Genomic DNA, 22,650 nt, shown 5'->3' on the forward strand with positions numbered 1-22,650 from the left:
TTGTTCAGAATTGTCCATTGTTTCGAAACATTTAATTCATCTCTCACAAAAATGTGATACCTAGAGCTACCTTTTTTTCCCCCATTTAATATTTGAAAGTGTATGGGGTGTATGGGGTTCTGTGGGAGGAGGAGTATCTCTGTCAACTGGGCAGTCGGGCTCTCTGAGCAGCTCATTCCCCTTGGTCTCCACTCAGAGCCCAGCTCTCACCTGTGGCTCCAAGCAGTTGTCTGCATGCGGCAACGGCCACACCCCGGTAAACCGTCTCGACTGACGGTCCAAACCAGGTGAATAATTATCCAGAGCTAGTATCTGGTTAAACTATGGTCTCTGTCCACCGCCAGCATGTGAAGTCTAGTTGCCGCTGCATGGCGCTCAAGTCGAATTGGACCACCAGAGCCATCAGGCGTCACCTAGCAAATACCGTGGAACGTTTTGGAGCATTGTGGGACATGTAGAGAACACTGGTCATACACTGCACCCCAAACCAGCTCCAGTTGTCTGGACTCTGTTCTGCCACTGGATCCAGCTGGCAAGGGGCGAGAGAGTGAGGCTAATGCAGCGCAAATCTCCCTAACTTTAATACATTTTCATCGCGCTAGCAACATTCTCATCTCCCATTTATTGGACTCTACAGCCATCTTCAAAGAGTCCATAGGAAATGAGAAATGTGCTCATCTTCGACCACGAAGGAGGAGCTATTTATATGAAAGAAGCAGGTTAAATGACATTGATATGGGAACGTATACTATACATAATAATGCATACTAACGCTGGGTAGAGAGAACGTGGGATTGGTGAATTGTGTATAGGAAAAGTACTAACATAGTAAACATATGAAGTGGGTAGTATACAATCACATGGCATTCAGCTTATGGCGCTGTCTACCAGACTACGCTTGAAATGTCTAATTTTTCAATGCCCCACCCCTCTCTTCTCCCCTACCTGAGAAAAACGAATCCTTTCACCTGTACATTTGAGAGTGGGTCTACCAAAGCAAGGTAGACGGTATTAAGGTCTCCATTTGACTGGATTAACTCGTCATTGGAAGGCTCGCGGAGAAATACTATCCGCTCTGACGAGCTTTGCAGAATGGATAAGGAGGGCTGAGGGTGCTGTCATTTATTCGGAGATGACTACTGTCGATTGTCTATCGCACAACCTTGTTAAGGTCAAACGAAAATGGGGGCGGGGGGGGGGGGGGTGGAGGGGAGAGGGGGAAGTCAATTCAAATTTAGATATTCGTTTCTCAAAAGTATTTGTTAATGTTTTGTACGGAGAAGGAAGAAAGATAAAGAGTGGACTATAGCAATGTCTTGTCAAGATACTATGGTTTCAGAGGGTTTCTTTTTTTTGTTTCTTAGTCCCCCCCCCCTCCTTTCATCTTCAGTGGCGTAGCTGTGGTGGGGGATGGGGTAATTTGAAAATCCCCCGGGCCCACACTTAAGGGGGCCCCCAAATGAGAGATGATTTTTTTTTTACATAAAGTATTAAATATTACGCCATTATCTCATGCCATGATGTCGAATGTCAAAATGCAAGGGCTTCTAAAAAGGTCAAGCCCCCCCCCCCCCGGGCACCCAAATGATGTCTAATTCCTAGCTACGCCACTGTTCATCTCTATTCGCCAGATTCCACACCAAGACGTTTTTTTCCCCTTTGTTTTTTATCCCTGTGTTCATCGTCCTATCTAACGAGTGCCACCAATCAACTTTAGAAACGCTGTCTTAGAATATTAGGATGCCCTCATGTCAGCGTGACGTGGGGTACTGGACTGACAGCGGGGACAGATTCGACCCCCCCCCCTGGACCACAGTAATTGATCCACACAAACGACTGTACGTCACAAAACAACGGGTCTGGCTAGTGTATCAAGAAGTCGTTTTAATGTTGATACAAAAAAAAAAAAAAAAAACAGTTGCCGTGACACATGGTAATGAGATAATGCTGCACTTACAGCCCAGGCCAGGACTGCGTGAACACATAAGATAAGCTGACAGAGACTTAACGAGCCAAATGTTGAGCGTAGGATTTGCATACAAACATCTGCACGCTCACTTGAGAATTCCTAGACAATAAAATGTTGTTACACGTGAGGACTATGTTCTCATTAACCAGTCTTTACTGGTCGCTGGTCAGAAAGTCTGTGATGTCAACATGACCAAAGATGGAGGTAGCCGCTTACAAATCTCATCAGCCAAGACGGTGTTTTGGCTATTAAAAATAAATATTGTTTTTAATTTTAACATTAGCATATTTCTGTTTTTTTTTTTTTTTTTGGCCTCTAAGCCCCCCCCCCCTTTTTTTTTGTGGATATATTAGAAGCGGTTTTAAATTTCAAATGAGACAACTCACCCCCATCATTAGTTAAGAAGGTCATGACCAGACGAAAAAAAAAAAGTAGCCTTTTAAGTCCCATTGTCGAGCTTCCCCCCAACTGTGACCTATACCGCAGCTGCGTTCAACTAGGGTCACGTGCTGCTGTTTTTTAAAGAACGGACCGACACAATGTGGGTAGGAGGGGATGGGTTAGGGGATATTAATGTCTCATCGGGTGTAGGTGTCGTCAATGTGGGCGTTCACATCAGCTGTGGGTGTGTGTCCACCGGTTTACAGTAACCCGTGGTCAGTTCCCAACGCACGACACAAACTACTGTGGTTGGGACTGAGGGAAGAGAGAAAGAGAGGCCATCCCCAGGATGTCCGCCAGTGGGTCACATCTGCTGTTATCCGATCGCCGTCATTTCCGCCCAGGACGTTAAGGGAAGGAAACCTTACAATAATTTGTAGTCTGTCCTACGAGCGATGTAGCATCACGTAATGTCATCCTGTTTTAACCCGTTCGCCTGGTCCAATAAGCAATTGTCGGGTTTTTCCTGAGTACATTACTAATTGACAAGGAAATTTTTTTTTATAAAGACAGCCTTTTATAATTAGGGAAAAGCAGATGTTTAAATACTTCAAATTCTTTACTCCGTATATTTGTTTCTTTTTGGTTCAATGAATGTCACTTTCACAATTCACAAACCGTACAGATTCGATAACAAAATGTTACAAGTCCCTTTTACACTCTATACATGTAGAGTAAACGAATTTAAATGTAAATTACTGATAAAGAGCACGTGCAGGTTATAACCTTAACGTAGATTTCATTCATTGAGCCTCTTGTTATAGTTTGTTGCTGTTGGGGTGAGATACGGCGCTTCTCTGCCAGACTCTCTTGAAGCGGTCAGATATCTTTGGAACACATTCACAATGCAATAGAAAAGGGCAAATGGTACGAGAGAAGCTGGTGAGCGAAACACACGTTCTGAATGAAATAATGTTTTTGGTTAGTTCAGCTGAGTACACTGGCTAGGGGAGGAAACGTGGACAAACAGTTTGAATAGTTTACAAATCGTGACGAAAAAGGGAGAGAACTAATGAATTGAAGGCAGACGGCCAGAGCAAACTAATATATAGGTCTCGTATATTTTTTTTTAATTATAGGACTAGAAATGAAAAAAAAACAAAAAAAAACAGCAAGCTCCGAAGATTTAGTCTTACCTTGAAACAATTTAAGACTCTGAGTAATCCTGGACTTGAGCCTGGAGTTGATCATCTGTATGTGTTCCCTGAGGTAATCCTCTGCGGCTTGCAGAAATTTCCGTTCCATAACAGAACTGCAGCAGGAGGTTCCGTTGGTATAGAGCAAAGTGCTAGCACACTCTGACAGAACAGCACCTGCGGAGACCAGAAGAGGGAAACATTAAAGAGCCACACTGTATCCTGACTTAAGTCTATGGTTACTCTCTAACATTAAACACTGCACTAGAGTCAGACTCCACAGATCTCGTAGCCAATAACATTTGTTTTCCATTGACGATGCTCTATCCGTTTTTAAGCTTCGTGGCTGCACAAGTCATTTTTAAATACTATGTAAAATAACAACAAAACATTGTCTTTGAATGAACCTAAAGAGTAAGAATACCAACTGTGAGGTACATATTAGTAAAAAAAAATAAAATAATTAGAATAAAGAGAAGAAACCAATGGGCTAGGGCTACACACGCTGCCAATGACAAACACAAACTTCTGACCCAGAGGATCGTTAGTTTAGGGAGGTGAAATGGGACAACCAAACGTCGGTGTTTTATCATAGAAAAGGAGAAACAATAATAATAATAATAATAATCTTTATTATCCGTAAGGAAATTTGTCTTACAATTTGTGCATTACACCAAACAAAAAACATTATAACTATAAGAAACCAAAATGTACATTCACACCAGACTCACTCATAATTTACATGTGACAAAGTTTATACCAGATCGTTCTTATTTAATGATTTGATTGCCAGGGGAACAAAAGAGTGTTTGTGTCTGTTTGTCTTTGCTATCGGTGTCTTGTATCTCTTTTGTGGTGGTAAAATCACAAAATCCTGACACAAAATGGTTCATTGACAGGCCATTGTTTGTTTGACATTCATCTACGCATTTGCAAAACATTGGTGAAAGTTGTTTTTTTTTGTTGTTATTTTTGAATATTTTAAAAATATTTTTTTTATTTATTTATATTTATTTGTTTACATTTTTTTTCCACCAAACTTCCACCAAAATATTTATTTATTTATTTGTTTACATTTTTTTCCACCAAACATTTACCTATTGGACAATTTCACTATAAAGTAAACAATGAATAAAGAATTAACAAACACACACAAAAAATAATAACATGGAAACTCGGATTAAATTTTTTGTGTGGAAATAATGGCTATAACGAATGTCGTGGAACCGTATCACATTAAGAAGTGAATCTGATTCGAACAGCATATAGTACACCATTACTCGGTACTAAAAGGCCTACTATTCCTGATCATAACAGTGGCATAGGTCTAGTAATTGTAAGATTAAACGTGTAAAGTCATATGAATTCTAGTCTTGATTCTATATCAAGATTCTAGATCTAGTCATTCTGACATTTCGTTCACCGACAAATCTTTTAAACAAATTAAACACGCAACGAGAATCTATATTTATAATTCTCTTCTTCCCTCAACAGTTTAAATGAGAAGAAGAAGTAAAGGAAAGATCACTCTCTTATTTTTGCGGATAGTCCACGAGAAAACAAGAAAGGGGTGAGGGGAGAACACGTGGGTATTCACACGTCGCTAGGAATGGCTGCGCGCTGGACTGTCAAACCCTGCCCGCTCCCATCCCCCTTCGTCTTGCGGGAGGTTTGGACTAAAAAGTAAACTATCTTCAACTCTGAAGGAACATCCGAAACATGTAAAACATTTTACAAACAAACATTTTACAAACACTAAATAGCAGGGCCGACTTTAGCATTTTGGGGCCCTATTCGAAACGATTTCGCGGGGCCAAGTTTGGGTAGGGAAGCAGACAATAAGTGAAATTTAAGAGTTTGTATTAGAAAATAAATTCATCTATGCATTTTATTCATTCTTTACTACGTACATAATTACTTTGCGTGTAGCAAAGTCATACAGTATATCATAATAATTCTGTTGACTACATAGATCACGCTCAATAGCAAGAATTACCAAATGTTTCAATCTATCTTTGAGAATTGTTGACCTCAAATAATTCTTCATTAGTTTGAGGCGTGAGAAGCTTCTTTCACCTGATTACACAATTAAGGCTAATGCATAATGCCATTTTTATTTATCGCGCGTACGATTTACGTTTTCCATATTGAATGACACCCCAAACTGACATTTTTTTTCTACATATTTCCGTAATTTTTAAGGACTTTTTCATATATTTTGCAATTTCGGGAGCTCCTGGTAAATTGACAGGAGGGCGCGGGAAATCTGTTTTAAGTTATAAAATGTTTTATTTAATAATTTATACACCTTAAATTAGCGCGAGTCCCATGAAAGTACGGATCCTTCGGTCACATAAGGTTGCAGTGGCCAAAGACCGGCCTTGAAAAATAGCGGCGTATGCTACGCCGCCGTCGACTAGTATATAATATTAACAATATGTTACTATCCAGTGAACGATTTGTCTGTGAACAATTTGTCAGTGAACGTTTTGTCGTAATTTGTCGTGAACCAACTGTCGGTGAACAAGTTGTCTGTGAGCAAGTTGTCGGTGAGCGATATATCATGTGAACGAATAGTCGCGTGAGCGAACTGTCGGGTAAACGAAATGTCTGGTGAACGAAAAGTCGTGAACGATTTGTCGGTGAACGAATTGTCGTGTCCCAATCGTAAGGTCCAGTGAGCCTTGCGATAAGTCTGGAGTGTACATGTGAAGATAATTCTAAGCAGTTATAAGGTAGTTCTTGAACAATCAAGATTTGGTTGCATTGCTGGATTTATCTATAGACAACATAAGCTATAGCTTAGCTCCCCCCCCCCCTGACTCCCCCTTGCTTGGGAGCCCCCAAATTGTTTTGAGGAAAAAGCAAACGAACAAATGGCCTCATCTAAATTTCAGAGTTTAAAATAGCTTAGGCCCTTATCAAGTCTAAATCCGGCCCTGCTTGGTTTTTTAACAGTTGCCACCTAGATCTAGTAATTAACGTCTCAATGTAACTTCAATTGAAGATAGACATCGATCTATTGAACCTAGTTCTGAAGCGAGCAGGAAGAAGCCATTATGGTACAAAAGTATGTGAAGTCCCCGAGTCTCGAGAAACGAGTACTATGTAGAGTTTTTGGATATTGTTATTTGTGCAATGGTATTTGGATATATTACTTGTGGATCAATGTGCGATAGCATTCAAATTATACAAATACACTTTGTTGCTCGGTGAAAAGTTGTTGAATCTATGACTTTGATCGCAGGGAATTCATTCCTTTTTAGAAACGTATAACGGACAAGTCCTTGGGCACACACTACACCCGTAATACACCTACAATCATACAGATTTGAACATAGAAATGGGCATGATTTACAGGCAAGAGATGAGAGGAACTCTTCAAGTATTGGGAGTCTCTACTAATGTTTAAAAAAAAAGGGTCCCGTCATTGTTTCAGTGTTTGATTTGCGACACGCGACCATGAACACGTGAGAACTCTCTGAAATATTTTCCCCAAGATTTCAACTAAAATCAAGATCTGGCAATGAGGAACAATGTTGAGATTTCAGCCACATTTTTTTTTCAAGATTTAAAAAAAAAAAAAAAAGATCGCAGATAATTTATAGCACATTCTTGATGATGTATGGGTCGGGAAAATGAAATTTGTACTTAGATTCTTAAGGCTGAAGATCACAAGTTTTCAGGTGAAGACCGACTTCACAGAACCCTTTTCTAAATCGTTTTAGAGATAGAATTATAAAATGGACCAATAAAAATCGTCGCGTTGACTGGTCTCTATTGTAAGTTGACGAGCGCTCTATAAATGAGAAATTAAAAACTTGAAATAGCAAAATGTGGAAACGAACTTCGTCACGATTAAACAAAATAACATCTTAGGGTGGGGTGGGAGTTGTTGGCATACTTTCTCTTATAAAACAAAATGTAGACACAATAATGATGTATTAAATATTTGTAACAACATTTTGTAAGGGTATTTTAATTTCATTCGACTTATTTCTTGGTACCTACAACACAAATGTCTATTTTTTATCATTTCTGTGGCGAAGGAGAAAAAAAAAAAAGAAAAGAGAAAGGGTGGATTTAAAAAAATAAATATACAGATGATGATGTTAGAGTCAGATTGAAAGATGGTACTTGACCTACTTTTACCACGAGTTTTAGTTTTATCTTCAAACGCCAGCCATCATCCCCCCCCCCCCCCCAAAACAACAACCACCGCCACTGTACGTACGTCTCCAACGTGATGCAAAAGGCACTTATTGTACAGAACCTGAATAGGTAGATGTCTAGCTGGTCACACACACCTTCAACACAAACACACACACATTCAACACACACATACACACCCATTCAGCGGTCTCAAAACACACGACACAACAAAGATATGGAAAAAAAAAAGGTTCCCCCACCTCCAGCTGTTTTCATTGAATGAATGTAACGAAACGCGTGACGCGCCACATAGCTGATCAACTCTGAGACACAAACAACACAGAGAGCCATGTGAAAACATTAAGTTAGTGGCAAGGTGAGATGGTAGCTTTGAAAAACAAAACAAAAAGGCACAGTTGTTTTGCCTACATAAATATTCATCAACCTGGAGTGAACGTAGTGTCGAAACCAGGCAGCAGGGTCTCAACTTTGAGCTAGAATACAGACATGATAATGTTATTGTTTCATTTTTCTATCCATTGAGATCTATACTATAAAGTAGAATGTGAGGTGTATGTATGTTACTTATAGACATCTAAACCGCTTGACCAATCTTGATAAAACTTGGCAGGAATGTTTCTTAGGTACCAACTTAGACCTTAGTGTATGTATTGTAGCCCTAAAACAAACTTAAGACCCTAAAAAAAAATAAAGTTGTCCGACTCTATTACAGCTATAGTATTTTATGGATCTAGGCCATGTCTACAATGTTGACATAGAAAAAATCGAAAGGATTTAGACATAGATCTAATTTTTAGAAATACACTTTGCGCAGATAGTTTTTTACTTTGACACATGAAAATACAAATGAAGATCCATTAATTTTATTATATAATAAAATTAACCTTCAATTTTGTGTTTCAAAAGCATTTTTTGAATTAATTAGTTCGTTATATCTGTGACAGCAGATTTCCTGACAAACATTCTTTCATTAGACAATACCGTACTGAATCGCTTACTAAAAATTAATTCGTTTAATTGTTTACTTTATAATCCCATCCCTAGATCTAAAACTCTAATTCAACTCTAAGATGATAAAACTTCTCTTAGCACACATAGTTTTATACTTTAACACATGAACATACTAATTATAGTCCATTCATTTCATATTTTGATCAAATAAACATTCAAATTTGGTTTTCTAAAGCATTATTTTTAAGAGACTACATTCGTTTACAAAAGCTGCGAAGCCGAGTTGAGATAGGCCTAGATCTATATTCATTCATGAATCGCGTACTAAAAATTATTTCGTTTAATTGTTCACTTTATAATCCCATTCATTTAACAAAGCTATCGCTCTTTTCGTTTTTAATAGATATGAATGTATCGACTTCGGGTAAACCCATTTTCGCAAAACTAATTTTATTTTCGTAGCGAAAGAGAAATAACGTGAAAGGATCATTAGCTAAGTTTAACATACATCTAAATCCAATCCACTACATTAGTAAACACAAACTTAGACCCGCAGGCCGCGGGTAATGCCAGGCTAGTTATACATAATGGTTACCACTAAACAAACGAACAAATTAGACAAGCAAAGACTCTTACGATTGCGGCTTATTGACATACAGAGTACTAATTGTTCGTTATTTTTCTACAAAATCTAATACCATGATGAAGTAAACTCTGTCTGTTCAATGGACAGAAGCGCGCGCGCACACACACACACACATACTCATACAGAGAGAGAAAGAAAGAGATTCATATGATTTATGATGACCAAAAGTTTCTTTACGCTTACATAAAGGAGTGAGATTGAAAGAAAGAAAAATTAACTGATCGATTATAATTTAGACCAAAATACTGGTAAAAGCTGAACATGTTAGGTCAGCGAAATGCTGGTCATGACAGACTAGCTTAGCATAATGTCAGCGTAACAGTTAGTCGATTGGTTTCTGCAAATGAGTTTCGGCATAACCAAGTGCAACGTGAACAAAATGTAAAAGTAAGAAGAGCGCTCACAAGAATTGTGCGTCGTCAATGTACATGGCGCCCAAGAATTGTGCGTCATCAATGTACATGGCGCCCAAGAATTGTGCGTCGTCAATGTACATGGCGCCCAAGAATTGTGCGTCATCAATGTACATGGCGCCCAAGAATTGTGCGTCGTCAATGTACATGGCGCCCAAGAATTGTGCGTCGTCAATGTACATGGCACCCAAGAATTGTGCGTCATCAATGTACATGGAGCCCAAGAATTGTGCGTCGTCAATGTACATGGCACCCAAGAATTGTGCGTCGTCAATGTACATGGCGCCCAAGAATTGTGCGTCGTCAATGTACATGGAGCCCAAGAATTGTGCGTCGTCAATGCACATGGCGCCCAAACAAATCGAACAACTGTTTTATTTGTTTCTATTATACATTGTGTTCTAACTCTAATTCGAACATAAATTTCATTGTCTGTATTCGAGTGCTTTTTTACGAACGAGCAACAAATACTTTGGTCATTGAAATGCGTGACTCTGACCATGATGTTACTTTAAATATTATTATTATTATTATTGATGCATGTGCACCTATAGAATTAGTGCAATGTCTGATGTGGAGATGTGAAGAGAAGGAGAAACTGGGAGAATGTTCATCTCATTCAAATCTCAAATTAAAAATGCATAACCTACAGCAGGATTCGAACTCAAACTCACTCTGTTAGGTAGTCGAGAGCTTTAAGTGCTTAGCCCCAAACACCCCGCAGTAAATAAGGCCGTCATTTGTGATCAACGTGACTGCTTTTAGGTCTGTTCAAGTTTCTTCGGTTGATACCATGTATCCTGAGTGCTATGGCTAGCATAATCAAATAAGATGTCCCTGAAGGGCAGGGGCAATCATGCGGTGGAGAGTTGTCACAGTTTTAATCTCTAAGGACATGTCCTTGGTCGTCTTGCATAAGAGAAGAACTATTCTTTGGGGAATCCCCCCTCCCCCAATGACTCACACCATGAGAGGAAAATTTTATTTCCGGTGATGTAGATTTGATTTGCAGATACGGAGGTCTCTTTTCCCGGAGGGTTAATTAATTTGAATAAGGAAGAATTGATTTCTAGATTACCCCAACGTTTTAAATCTTCAAGCATACATTGATTGCAAGAATAACAATGGACGGAGTGTTACTTTTCCTATATAATAGTCACTATCTTGAATGTATTTCTAAGGTCTTAATAGGCTTTTGTGTACTCTACCTACTTGGTATACTTAAAAACAAAAACCAAAAAAAAAAAAGAGCGAGAGACGAATCTCCAATTAACCCAAAGCATTAAAATCTATAATTATTAACATTTTACGTGTATTTTATTATTATTATTATTTACAATATAATTTAATGGGTAAACAATAATAAGGCTTGTCGTCGATTCGGAAAATTAATGTGAATGCAGAATTTCTCATGGCTAAGCAGTCCCAGCTGCGACCTACATGTTTTGCCACATACAGCGCCGACATAACCATTTTCCGCCGGTGGGTAAATAATACAATATATAGGCCTCCCTCTAGGCATATATATATATATATATATATATATATATATATATATATATATATATATATAATATATACACACAAAACCTTATACCACAATTGATAAACTTAACCTGGTTTCCTCTCTTCTCTAAGTTGCCAGTTGGCCTACCCAATACAAATAATACATAAATAACATTGGGGTCAAGATTATTTTCAAGGGTAAATAAAAATGGCAATCGGTTGATTGAACAAGATCTAAGAGAACAGATTTCAATGAACTAAGTCGAAACAAATGTAAACACTGTACTCTGTCTCCATGTTTAAAGTACGTATCAATCAATCAGCTAAACCTGACTTTTAGTGTGGTACAGTAGTTACAAGTTTCAGTAAGAAATCAAAATACCACTAGAGAACTTACAGAGAACTACACATTTGACCAGCGTTTCTCGACAAGTTGGTACCTTCCCCCGCATCAAGTATTTGAAAGTAATTTTACACAAGCGCAATTATTAGTACAATTTCACGTCTCTTCATTTCAAATGTCTTCGTGTACACAAAACTCATTTGGAAGTTCTTTGAGAACCCTCGTGAATACCAGAATGAGAAACACGGGAGCTACCACCGAACCCAAAATGGCATTTAAATTACGTTAGTGTTTGGGGCGGTAGAACATTTAAAACCGTTTAATACCATAGTCGAGAAAAAAATGGGTATTAAAAAAAAAAATGGCGAGTCATTGTAGACATATTGGGAGTCCAGCCAACTGGGTCCCTAGAGTACGTGGGGGGGGGGAAAGTAAAGGCGACTGGTCCTTGTGCTAGCCACATGACACCTTCGTTAAACGTCGGCCAGAGAAACAAGTGGCCTTGCATCATCTGCCCCCGTAGATCGCAAGATCTGAAAGTACCTTAACTTTTTTTTTTAATGTACTAAATGTGGACACATTGATCTACTTATTCTCCTCTATTTATGCCACCCCCACCCCTCACCCGGGGTGTCAGGAGAGTAAAAAGTAAAGCTAAGTAAATAAAGAAAAAAACAATATCCCAGAAAACAAGCAAGAGGGTGGACTGAGCCAACGTATTACGAACCATGACGCAATGTTAGCTTTGAAAGAGAGAGTAGTTTTAATTAATTATTGTTTTGTTTTTTTTATTAGCTCTTTTGGTGTGTGCGAGTCTGTGTTTTCAAAACGTTGGCTCATAACTATTTATAGTTCACAGTAAACACTTGCGAGTGACGTCATCCGTCTTCTGAACACCTTCAGCCCAGGTATTCTCGCCCTCGTGGAAACATCCCAGGGCCCTCGACAATGGCACCTTTGGTATGCGCTGCACAAGAGCCCCTCATGGCTCGCAGTTAATTGAATGAGAACAGACGAAGTGGACGGGAGGTGGAGGTGGAAGGGCCCCCCCAGCGTCTGGTCGGTGCGCGCATGTGTGTGTGTGCGTGCGTGTTGGTGTGGTTGGTAGCTTCCGCCCAGTGTCTGAATGTAAATATTATTCAACCAGGCCAACAGCACACAACCATTAACTTTAAAATGTCCTCTTTAAATCATCTGCCCCGTGTAGGGAAACTAAGCGTCCTGTGCCGTATGTGCTAAAAGTTCAGCGAGCGCTCATTACATTCAAGTATATAGCAACACATTGGGTTATTCGTTTATTACCACCAAGTTGTCTACAATAAATAAACAAGGATTCGGTATCAACGCTTCAATGAATTCTTTCACCAAAGACAAACAAAACAAAATATAACAAATGCTTTAAAAAAAAACAAAAAACTTTTATCTAAGGAAAAAAAAAGCAAAATCACTGCCCTATATGTATCAATACTGCAAGGTTCAACTTTTGCTATATAAACCAAATAATAATTAATTACCACTATTTGATTAACTACTTGTTTCATTTTTAAAAATTGGTTCATGTAATGTCATCGAATGTGAATAAGTGTAAAAATAAATATCATCTCGATCCGAGAATGTGAAGTGAGTGAACAAAATGTATACGAAATGTGTATATACCAGACAGACCGAGGGAGTTAATGTTTATAAGGTTTATAAATAAAATGGGACAATATTGTCTCGTGGCTTAAACTCTTCTAAAACTTGTCTTACACAGACTATTGGGGATTTCCACGAGATATTTTCAACACAGTAATCTCCTATTTGCTCTGTAATCGATGTTTAAGATCCGACTTAAACTATTTAGGTAATAAAGTATAGTAACGTAAGGGGATTTTATATCAAGTCCCACGTTTATGAGTCTCCATCACGACATATGAAACTCCCGGAAAAAGTCATTGCGACCCCATGAATTTTGTCTTTCTTGTACATGTTTCTTGAGAATTAAAGATTTCATTCTGACCCTAATCCTCCCGCAGCGGGGTAGTGATGGCGGCGAGCAGGGTTCAAACCCAGGACCACAATTCAGAGGGCATAACAGACGACCAGGAGCCACCCGAGATCATATCTACCTCTAGCGAAGTTCGGCTCACTTGTAAGTAATGAACTATACGTGAGGACTAACAACAAAAAGGCGAGGGAATTCAAACTGGTAACATTACACACACACACACACACAAAGGCGAGGGAATTCAAACTGGTAACATTACACACACACACACACACACAAAGGCGAAAAAAAGAAAGACAAAGGATCTTTGGTCATGAATATTCATAAACAGGGTTAACTAGTTGGTATAGACTACAGATCCAAGAGATGTTTCGAAACTTCCAGATAATTTTTTTCCCTTTTCGTGGGTTAAGGAGTTAATATTTCTGTTTCTATGCGGCAATAGGGATTAGAATGAGTTAGAGTTTGACACACAGGTCAAGACTGCAGTAAATTGTGTAAAAGGAAACTCGTGAAGACTTTAAAGTAACAACAGAGTTATACATAAAAGCAGCGTTTAGAGCACAACAAACAGTCTTTGCATGAAGAAAGTATTAGAAATATACAACCTCACCAGCCTTGTGGCCAAACCAAAATAGTTGTTTAATTACGGATTTAAAAAAAAAAAAAAAGAAATAGTTTCATTGTAACCTAATATCAAAATGTAATGACAATATTCTGTACAGTGTACATTTCTTTCATTTGCTTGTAATATTAGATTTTAAAATAATTAATTTTATTTATGGATAAACTGTGTCTTTAATACTAGGTCTAGATCTACATATGTAGGCCTATATATACAGTGCTTATTTTGTAAAATATGGGTGCCGGTACTCAATGATTAGGTGCCGGTACTTAATGATTAGGTGCCGATACTCAGTGATGGATTGCCTACCATTAAACTACTAATAAATTAATAATAAACGTTAAAACATAAAAAAATAAATCATTTTCCCCCCACATTGAAAAAGGTGCAGGTACGCCGTACCGGTGCGTACCGTCACAAAAAAAACAACAACCTGTATATATATAATATTTATATATGTGTGTGTGTCTGTGTGTACACACACTGATTAGTTCAATGCACACATCAAATCAATGTCACCTTGATAGCATTCGCAGCTGAAGTTACCATAAGTTTTAGCTATCAGCCGATTAAAATGGATAAGCTGGGTTTTTTAATTTTTTAAATTTCCTCTTTCCCTTTTGATAAAATGGTCAAACTTTGATGACTAAACTAAACACTTCATATAATTTGTTTTAGTAACAGACTGCGAATCTGATAAATAGGAGAACTAGAAATGACCAATGGTCTACACGATTAAGGATTTATGTATGACTTTATCTCTCTCTCTCTCTCTCTCTCTCTATATATATATATATATATATATATATATATATATATATATATATACATATATATATATATATATATATATGTGTGTGTGTGTAAAGAAAGAGAGAGAGAGAGTCTCTCTCTCTCTCTCTCTCTATATATATATATATATATATATATATACATATATATATATATATATATATATATATGTGTGTGTGTGTGTGTAAAGAAAGAGAGAGAGAGAGAGAGAGAGAGAGACTAGTTGACCTCTCTCCTGTGTAATAAGCTCATATGAAGTTATCTTCAAACAGAACAGCATCAAAGATGTTATCAGATATTGTAATGATCTATGCCAACCGGGTCCTGAATCAGGAACTTGACGTTTCTATTTTGAACGTTTTCGTAATGAAATTTCGCAAAGGAATACTTTGCCCTTAGTAACTGTTAAGTAACATACCAGGGTATATGTTTGCTTTTTGGGAGATTTTGACACTAGCCAACTGGACAATCTACACTACTGATAGCCATTGTTAATTCCCCCCCCCCCAACCCCTCCTAAAAATGTATCTTTATTTCGTTACAAGTCACTAACCGGCCTGGGGACACGACAATTCGTTTACTGACATTTCGTTCACCGAAAAATCGTTCACGACTTTTCGTTCACGCGACTATTCGTTCACCAGACAGTTCGTTCACGCGACAGTTCGTTCACGCGACAATTCGCTCACGGACTATTCACTCACAGACAACTTGTTCACCGACAGTTGGTTCACGACAAATCGTTCACTGGATATTTCCAAAAACAAAAAATTGCTTGAAATTGGGCCTGATCCGAAATTCTTTGTTAATTTGTTTGTTTGTTTGTTTGTTGTTAATATTTTGTTAACGAGGACAGTATGTGAAAAAAAAAATATTCTTAAAAGAAAAAAGAGATCTTACAAGCAAGCTGAAACATTTAAATGGGCCCTCGCTTTTCTATAGGTAACATTTTTACTTTCAACATGTAGGTGTAGGCCTTCTTTTACACTCATGTCCGTCATGTAGTCTTGTTCGCCCTACCCATATTTGCTTATCTTCTTAATAGCGGTCCAGATGTTTCATTAACATACCCATTTTATTGATATCTTATTAACAAAAACAAATCTTATATAATACAGACGTTTCTTCAAAAAAGAAGATGATTACGTCCTACGCGTCATGCATTCAGTCATGCATATTAACCAATGACTTAAATTCTGCCAAGTCACTGGTTTTCCTGGCTAGCTCAGACACACTAGTATTTTTTTCCACAATCCTTTCAGTGTTTTTACGAGAGATAATTTAGATTTCTAACAATGGTACTAGATTTGGTACAATATATGGTTTCACTGTTCAACTCTGAACGCCACATACTAGACACAGATCTAAGGTTAATACTTATCAATTAAGACATCTAAGAAAAAAAAACTAATTACATATACAACACTAGGAAATATTATCGCAATTCTACAAATATAAAATTGTTTCAATAAATTTGTTATTGAAGTCCAAGCAATTAAATTAGTCTACCAATGGGTGGTCACATATAGAAACAAGTTAACTAAAATAAAAATAAAATAGAACTTCTTTTGAACTTGATGGAAAGTACTATACTAGTGTCTAGTAGACATTTTCAATGTTAACAGATTGAACATGTGTATAGGCAATGTCCAATAAAGTTTGATTACTTCCAGAGGAGCCAGTCTGTCTAGCACTCAACTAGGTGTTAACTAGAGTATCCAGATGAATGGGTAGATTCCCGGTAGATGACAAAAAAGAGGGGGGTGTAAAGGTATATTAAAGGTGAAAGTAAAAATGTTACCAATAGTAAAGTGAGGGCCCTTTTAAATTTTTCAGCTAGCTTGTAAGATCTCTTTTTTTATTTTAAGTATAATTTTTATCACAAACTGTCCTCATTAACAAAATATTAACAACAACAACAAAGAAAATTAAATAAACACGGATTTGACCTGATCTCTAGATTTTTTTTGGAAATAATAGCTACAAAAGTTTTAATGTAAATACATTAAACACGCGACGACAATATATAATATTAACAATATGTTACTATCCAGTGAACGATTTGTCGCGTGAACGATTTGTCGTGAAGCAACTGTCGGTGAACAAGTTATCTGTGAGCGATATGTCGCGTGAACGAATAGTCGCGTGAACGAATTGTCGGGTGAACGAAATGTCTGGTGAACGAATAGTCGCGTGAAAGAAAAGTCGTGAACGATTTGTCGGTGAATGAAATATCAGTGAACGAAATGTCAGTGAACGAATTGTCATGGAACCATCGGAAACAAAATATGCCCTGCCTCATACATCGAACGAGCTATTTACTAATCGGCGATTTTATTTATCTGGAGACTGTAGCACGTGGAACACTGAGACTAGGGGCAAATAAAACAAAACTTGGCTCTCAAGTGTATGAATCATTTGCGAATATTGCTATCGTGTAAATACTCCCCCCCCCCTGTTTTTTTTTAAAATGTAAATTGTTGCAAGTCTGCAGCGCTCCTCCAAGTCACAAGATATTTTGAGAATATCAATATAGCAATGGTAAATAGTTCCAGGAGAGAAAGATTGTTTCATTGAACTCGTCGGTCCTCAGGTATTTCTAATTCAATATTTTAATTATTTTTTTTTTTACACGATTGCTCAAGCCAATGAAGATAAAAGACTCAATGATTCATCCCGCCCTTCCTTTTTTATTTAGGGCGCCACCTAAATAAACAATAATCAAGAAAAAAGTAACAAGATTTAATAAAGCCTCGCTCAGGGCTAGGAAGAAAAATTTAGAGAAAAAAATTGCGAAACTTGGATCAGATCTCAAACATAGAAGAGCTCTAGGACTCTGTGTTTATTAGTCTAACTCTGTCTCTACTACGGGAAATGCATTATATAAGAATTTCAGTTATTTGTCGATTTAGATATAGACACAAAGCAGATTTTTAATAAATTGCGTACTTTTTATTTTCGCTGTTTCTTTTAATTTATTTATTAGGGTCAGCAAATTCCCTTCGACTAGGGCCTCCAATAATCTAAGGCATGAACCGTTGGGGGACTCATTTAATGTATATATCAAGGTCTTTGTTATAAGAAACTCGGGAGTGAATCGAAGTCATTAGTCATTCCATTCTAAGCTTTGGTCGTGAATCATCGATTGATGACCCAGGACTCGCTTCTAGCAAAGTTTCAATTCAATGTTAATTAATGTACAATTAATTTGTAATGAATGTTCATCCGTGTAGCCTGTACGTCTTATTAACAGAATTAACAGTGACATAGTCTAGTGTCAATGTGGTGCCTATTGTCGTAACTATGCAAAATAAAAAAATAAAAACAACAACAAATGTTTCCAAGTGTGGTAGACAGCGTAGTGCATATTATATGACATAGTAGCATGCAGTGTACCTATATATAAAGAATCGACTACTGGACTTAGATCTAGATATAAATTTTATTAGTATTCTTGTGTGTTGATTAGTGTAGAAAAAACAACAACTTTAGTTTAGTACAGGCCAGAAGTGAGTGTGATTGGGAGGTCGTTAAAAGCGGGCCGTTCCATTAAACTTTATATATTAGAATTCATGGGTCAAAAGGGAGGACTGTTGAAATGCGGGAAGTTTTATAAAAAAGTTTTTAAAAAAATGGGGGGAAAGGGGAGGTCCGTGTGTCCGCATGTAAAAAGAAAAGAAGGGCCCCGGCCAAAAAATATAAAAAAAGCCTATCAAATATCTCGATTAAGAACTGAAAAAAAAAAACACAAGAATTCAACGTAGGTAGATCAAATAGATACTCGAATTCGCTGGCAAAAGGAATGTATGGGCATGGGGGAACGTATACCTGTGGGCCTTTCTATTATAATTGATAGTGATAAAAAATAGGGAAGGGGCTCCATGGCAAAATATACAATATGTTATTTAGCTTGGGAATAAATCAGCGGTGTGTAATGCTAGTATTATCGGTAGTATAACATGATAAATATAAAACTATAAGATCTAGATTCTTGATGACATACCTGATAATGGGTGACCTGGTACATCCTCAGTTGAACCAACTCGCTTACCATAGACTTCGGAAACCGAACCACACGGTAAAATAGCAAACACACAATTTGACAAAAAAACAATGATAAGAAAACATATTGAGAAATATTCCATCTTCAAAATAGATCGATTTCCTGTCATGACGAGAAGGTGTACCTTTTTCCTTTGCACTATAGATGATCAAGGTCTAGGTCTAGATTATATGTAATAATACTTTACTTTTACCTACTGTACTCCTTAATATGGTGTAGGCATAAATATCTAGATCTAAATCTAGAACCTAGACTAGATCTAGCTAGACACTTTAGACAGCTAGACTCAGCTAGCTAGAGGAAAATGAAAACAAAAATTGAATAACTAACACTGACAAAAACAATAACTCTTTAATGACTACACTACACAACTGGAGTCCAAGGAATGAACATCTATCTAGATCTAATTATAACAGAAGTAATGCATTATCCTGAATTAAAAAGTCTATCGGTTAACCCTTTAAATGTACACTCCGATTAAACAATAAAATCAGGAACGAAGAAAACACACACTCACTGACTGGTTCGGCATAGGTAAAATATTATCCTCAGCGAGTGTGTTCACAACACGCTGTCTGCTACTGGGTCAGGTCTCAACTGTGCCAACTGGCGAACAGCGCTAGCGGGCCGGCGACGGTACTGTGAATCGCACGCATCGCATAGGCAGACGTAGCCTATACAATTTAAGAATGAAAAGTCAAGGGCAAAAGAAAAAAAAAAGTCAAGTATATAGGCCTAGATATAATGATAATAATAATAATCTTTATTGTCCGTAAGGAAATTTGTCTTACAATTTGTGCATTACATCAAGCAAAACATTGTAACTAGAAAAAAAAATGTACATTCACACCAGACTCACTCATAATTTAACTAATAACAAATGAACATCCAAAATACATCCATCATATCAACATAGCAATAACAAAATTCAATTTGAAAGCACAAATTGAATGTCGCATATAGTATGCTATAGATCTAGATATATAGTATTATTATATAGATCTACTAGAAGCCTTGTGCGAAAATAGGGTCTAGTACTATCCCACGCAGATAGATATGGGATGTGATGTTAACTATATTTCTTGATCTACATTTTAACTATATAATAAAAAAAAACGCAAAAAATAAGCACCCATGTAGTATAAATGTCTTTATTATTATAGAAATAAAAGCAGTATAAAAACAGAGGCTACCTTCATTTATACAATTTTATACTGTCAGTGTCTACTTTCTTGTTTACGACATCACGTTCATTGAAGTGTTAGAACCGCGCTGCACCATTTTTTTTTTTTTTTTTTGTAAATATACATAAGGACGTGTGCATCAATGGAGTGGAATGGGACAAATTGTAGCTTAGGGTTAAAAAAAAAAAATAAAGGGGGCGGTAAGTAAAGATTGAGGAACGTGTTTGATTGGCTACATTTATTAGAGCGCACCTGCAACTTTAAGAAGAATGTGTATTTGTTTGCTAAAAGGACTTTTAAAAATGTATACAAAATTATTTCAAAAGAACTAAAATCTGCGTCTTTGTTAATACTAGATATCATCATTCAAACCATGGTATAATATATGTTCTATTAGTCTATTAGTAGCTAATTGGCATATATAACTTATATATATAGTATGAGAAAATATTTTTAAAAAATTGAGAGGGGAAAAAAGGCGGGAAGAGTTCTCAAAGACTTTAAAAAACAGAGGAAACATTTAATAAAATTATTTCCATGGGGAAAGTAAGAAATCTGAGATCATAAATATAGGTCCTATATACAGTGTTTTTTTTTCAAATGTTTCTTCAGAATTGAATAAGATTAGAGCCTACATCCTAGCCCAAACCTCCAACAGGACGACGGGGGATTGCAACGAGCAGGGTTCGAACCCTGGATCACCGAGACGAAGAAGACAGTCCAGAGTACACACCACCCGACCAGGCAGATAGATTTTTAAAATATTGTATCATTGTGTTTACAATTGAATACATTGATATGTATTTAATGAAATTCGTATTAAAATAATACACACGTAGATTTAAGTGCGCATTAGTGGATAAATAAGTGTTGAGATTTTCCGAGTTTCTGTTTAGAGAGGAAATTCGATCTTTTCATTCTGAAGACTGGGAACATTGGTCGATTTTCAAAACAAGCCAAACTAGGACAGGAACGTTAAAATGTTGCCAACTATAAGACAAAAGTACAAACGAACAAGTTTAGTCATTGAATTCTGCTGTGCTAAACATGCACAAAAAGGATTATCCACTATCAAATAAAAATAAACTATCAACACCTCTTTTATTCTGCACACCGGATACATCGAACATAAAATCAAGATATTTATAGCTTTTCCGACAAAGATGAAAATCTCCAATATTGTTGTCAGAATGCTCTGGTTTACTAGAATCGTAGGTTACACGTGGACATAATCCGATGAACAAAAAAAAAAAAAAGCATACGTCAACAGCATTCAAACTCGCCACCGGAGGTTCTGGAGCCCATCAAAAAGCTCTTCAGAGAGGCAGTTTTAGAAATATTTGGAGCCGACATTCCGTGCGTGGCTGAGTAGCAAAGGAGGGAGAGAGAAGGAAAGGGAGAGAGATAGGAAGAGAGAGTGAAGGAGAGCGAAAGAGAGAGATAGGGAGAGAGGGAGGACGAAAGAGAGAGAAAGAGGGAGGAGGAGAGAGAGGGAGAATAGAGAAAGAGGGGAGGAGGAGAAAGAGAGAGAGAGGGGGAGAAAGAGAGAGAGAAAGAGACAGAATCGATTTCGCCTAATAGCACAATGTAAGCGTTGGTAACGGTTTCCACAGTTTGTCCTTTTTTTTTTTCATAAAGCAAAATAATTATTGTGAAAAAATACGTTTATGAAAAGTAAAAATTGAACGCTCTGATGGTAATAGTGATGTAAAATATTTATTGTGTGTGTATGTGTGCCTTTTTAATCTAAATCAGTGTTTCTCAACCTTTTAACAGTGGCGCTCCTCCCCCATTCGTTCGCGCCCTTCTTGGCCAGTCTGGATCAGGGACAACGCTGTAAGTTCTCACTGTGATGTCCGGGAGGGCAGGGCCAGCCTGAGGTAATTGGAGGCTCTATGTGAAGCGAATAGAGTAGCCCCAAATGAAAAAAAAAAACAAAAAAAAAAACGCAATGAATTATAAACGCCCTAATATCTCTATCTAAATCAACAAATAAGTTAAATCCAGATAGCGCCGATAGCACTAATCTGCTTCATGGACGATTCATGATCACCAGGCCAGAAAAGACGTTTCGACATTTCACCGAAAGGAAGAAACAGTGGTCTTCAAATATATAAATGTAGTGTAACAATTAGATCTAAACATACACGAATAAGCTGATAGTAGATACCATGGGCGTAGCCAGGATTTTTTACCGACAAGGGGCTCTGGGGGAGCGCTGTGAGTTTTCCTGCAAGCTGCTTCCACAAAAATCTGTCACTGGCAATGAAAGTGTACTAGGATGTCCCTGTTTGCGTTTTTCTCGTAATGGCCTCCATATCATCGCAACTCTTATTATGCGTAATTCATTTTGTCGGAGAACATATCCCGCAAACCTCTTGCGACGCTCTGTCACAACCTTACTAAGGGGTCGACTCGCAG

The 22,650-nt window shown here is 37.4% G+C and overlaps 1 protein-coding gene across 2 annotated transcripts in view; it reads right to left on the reverse strand.

The window, feature by feature from the left end:
- LOC106056415 (glypican-5-like) overlaps window positions 1–22,650 on the reverse strand; it is an 89,287-nt gene that overhangs the window by 63,518 nt on the left and 3,119 nt on the right. Inside the window, exons 1-2 of one of the 2 annotated variants that reach the window (XM_013213153.2) lie at window positions 18,986–19,660; window positions 3,547–3,723 (exon numbers count right to left, since the gene is read on the reverse strand). In XM_013213153.2, coding sequence (XP_013068607.2) covers window positions 3,547–3,723; window positions 18,986–19,154 — 346 coding nt within the window. In that variant the 5' untranslated portion in view covers window positions 19,155–19,660. Of the gene's footprint in view, window positions 1–3,546; window positions 3,724–18,985; window positions 19,661–22,650 lie in introns of those variants that run through there. The other variant, XM_056011992.1, reaches the window with a different exon arrangement.

Source organism: Biomphalaria glabrata, chromosome 15 (genome assembly GCF_947242115.1).
Source record: "Biomphalaria glabrata chromosome 15, xgBioGlab47.1, whole genome shotgun sequence".
NCBI lineage: Eukaryota > Metazoa > Mollusca > Gastropoda > Planorbidae > Biomphalaria > Biomphalaria glabrata.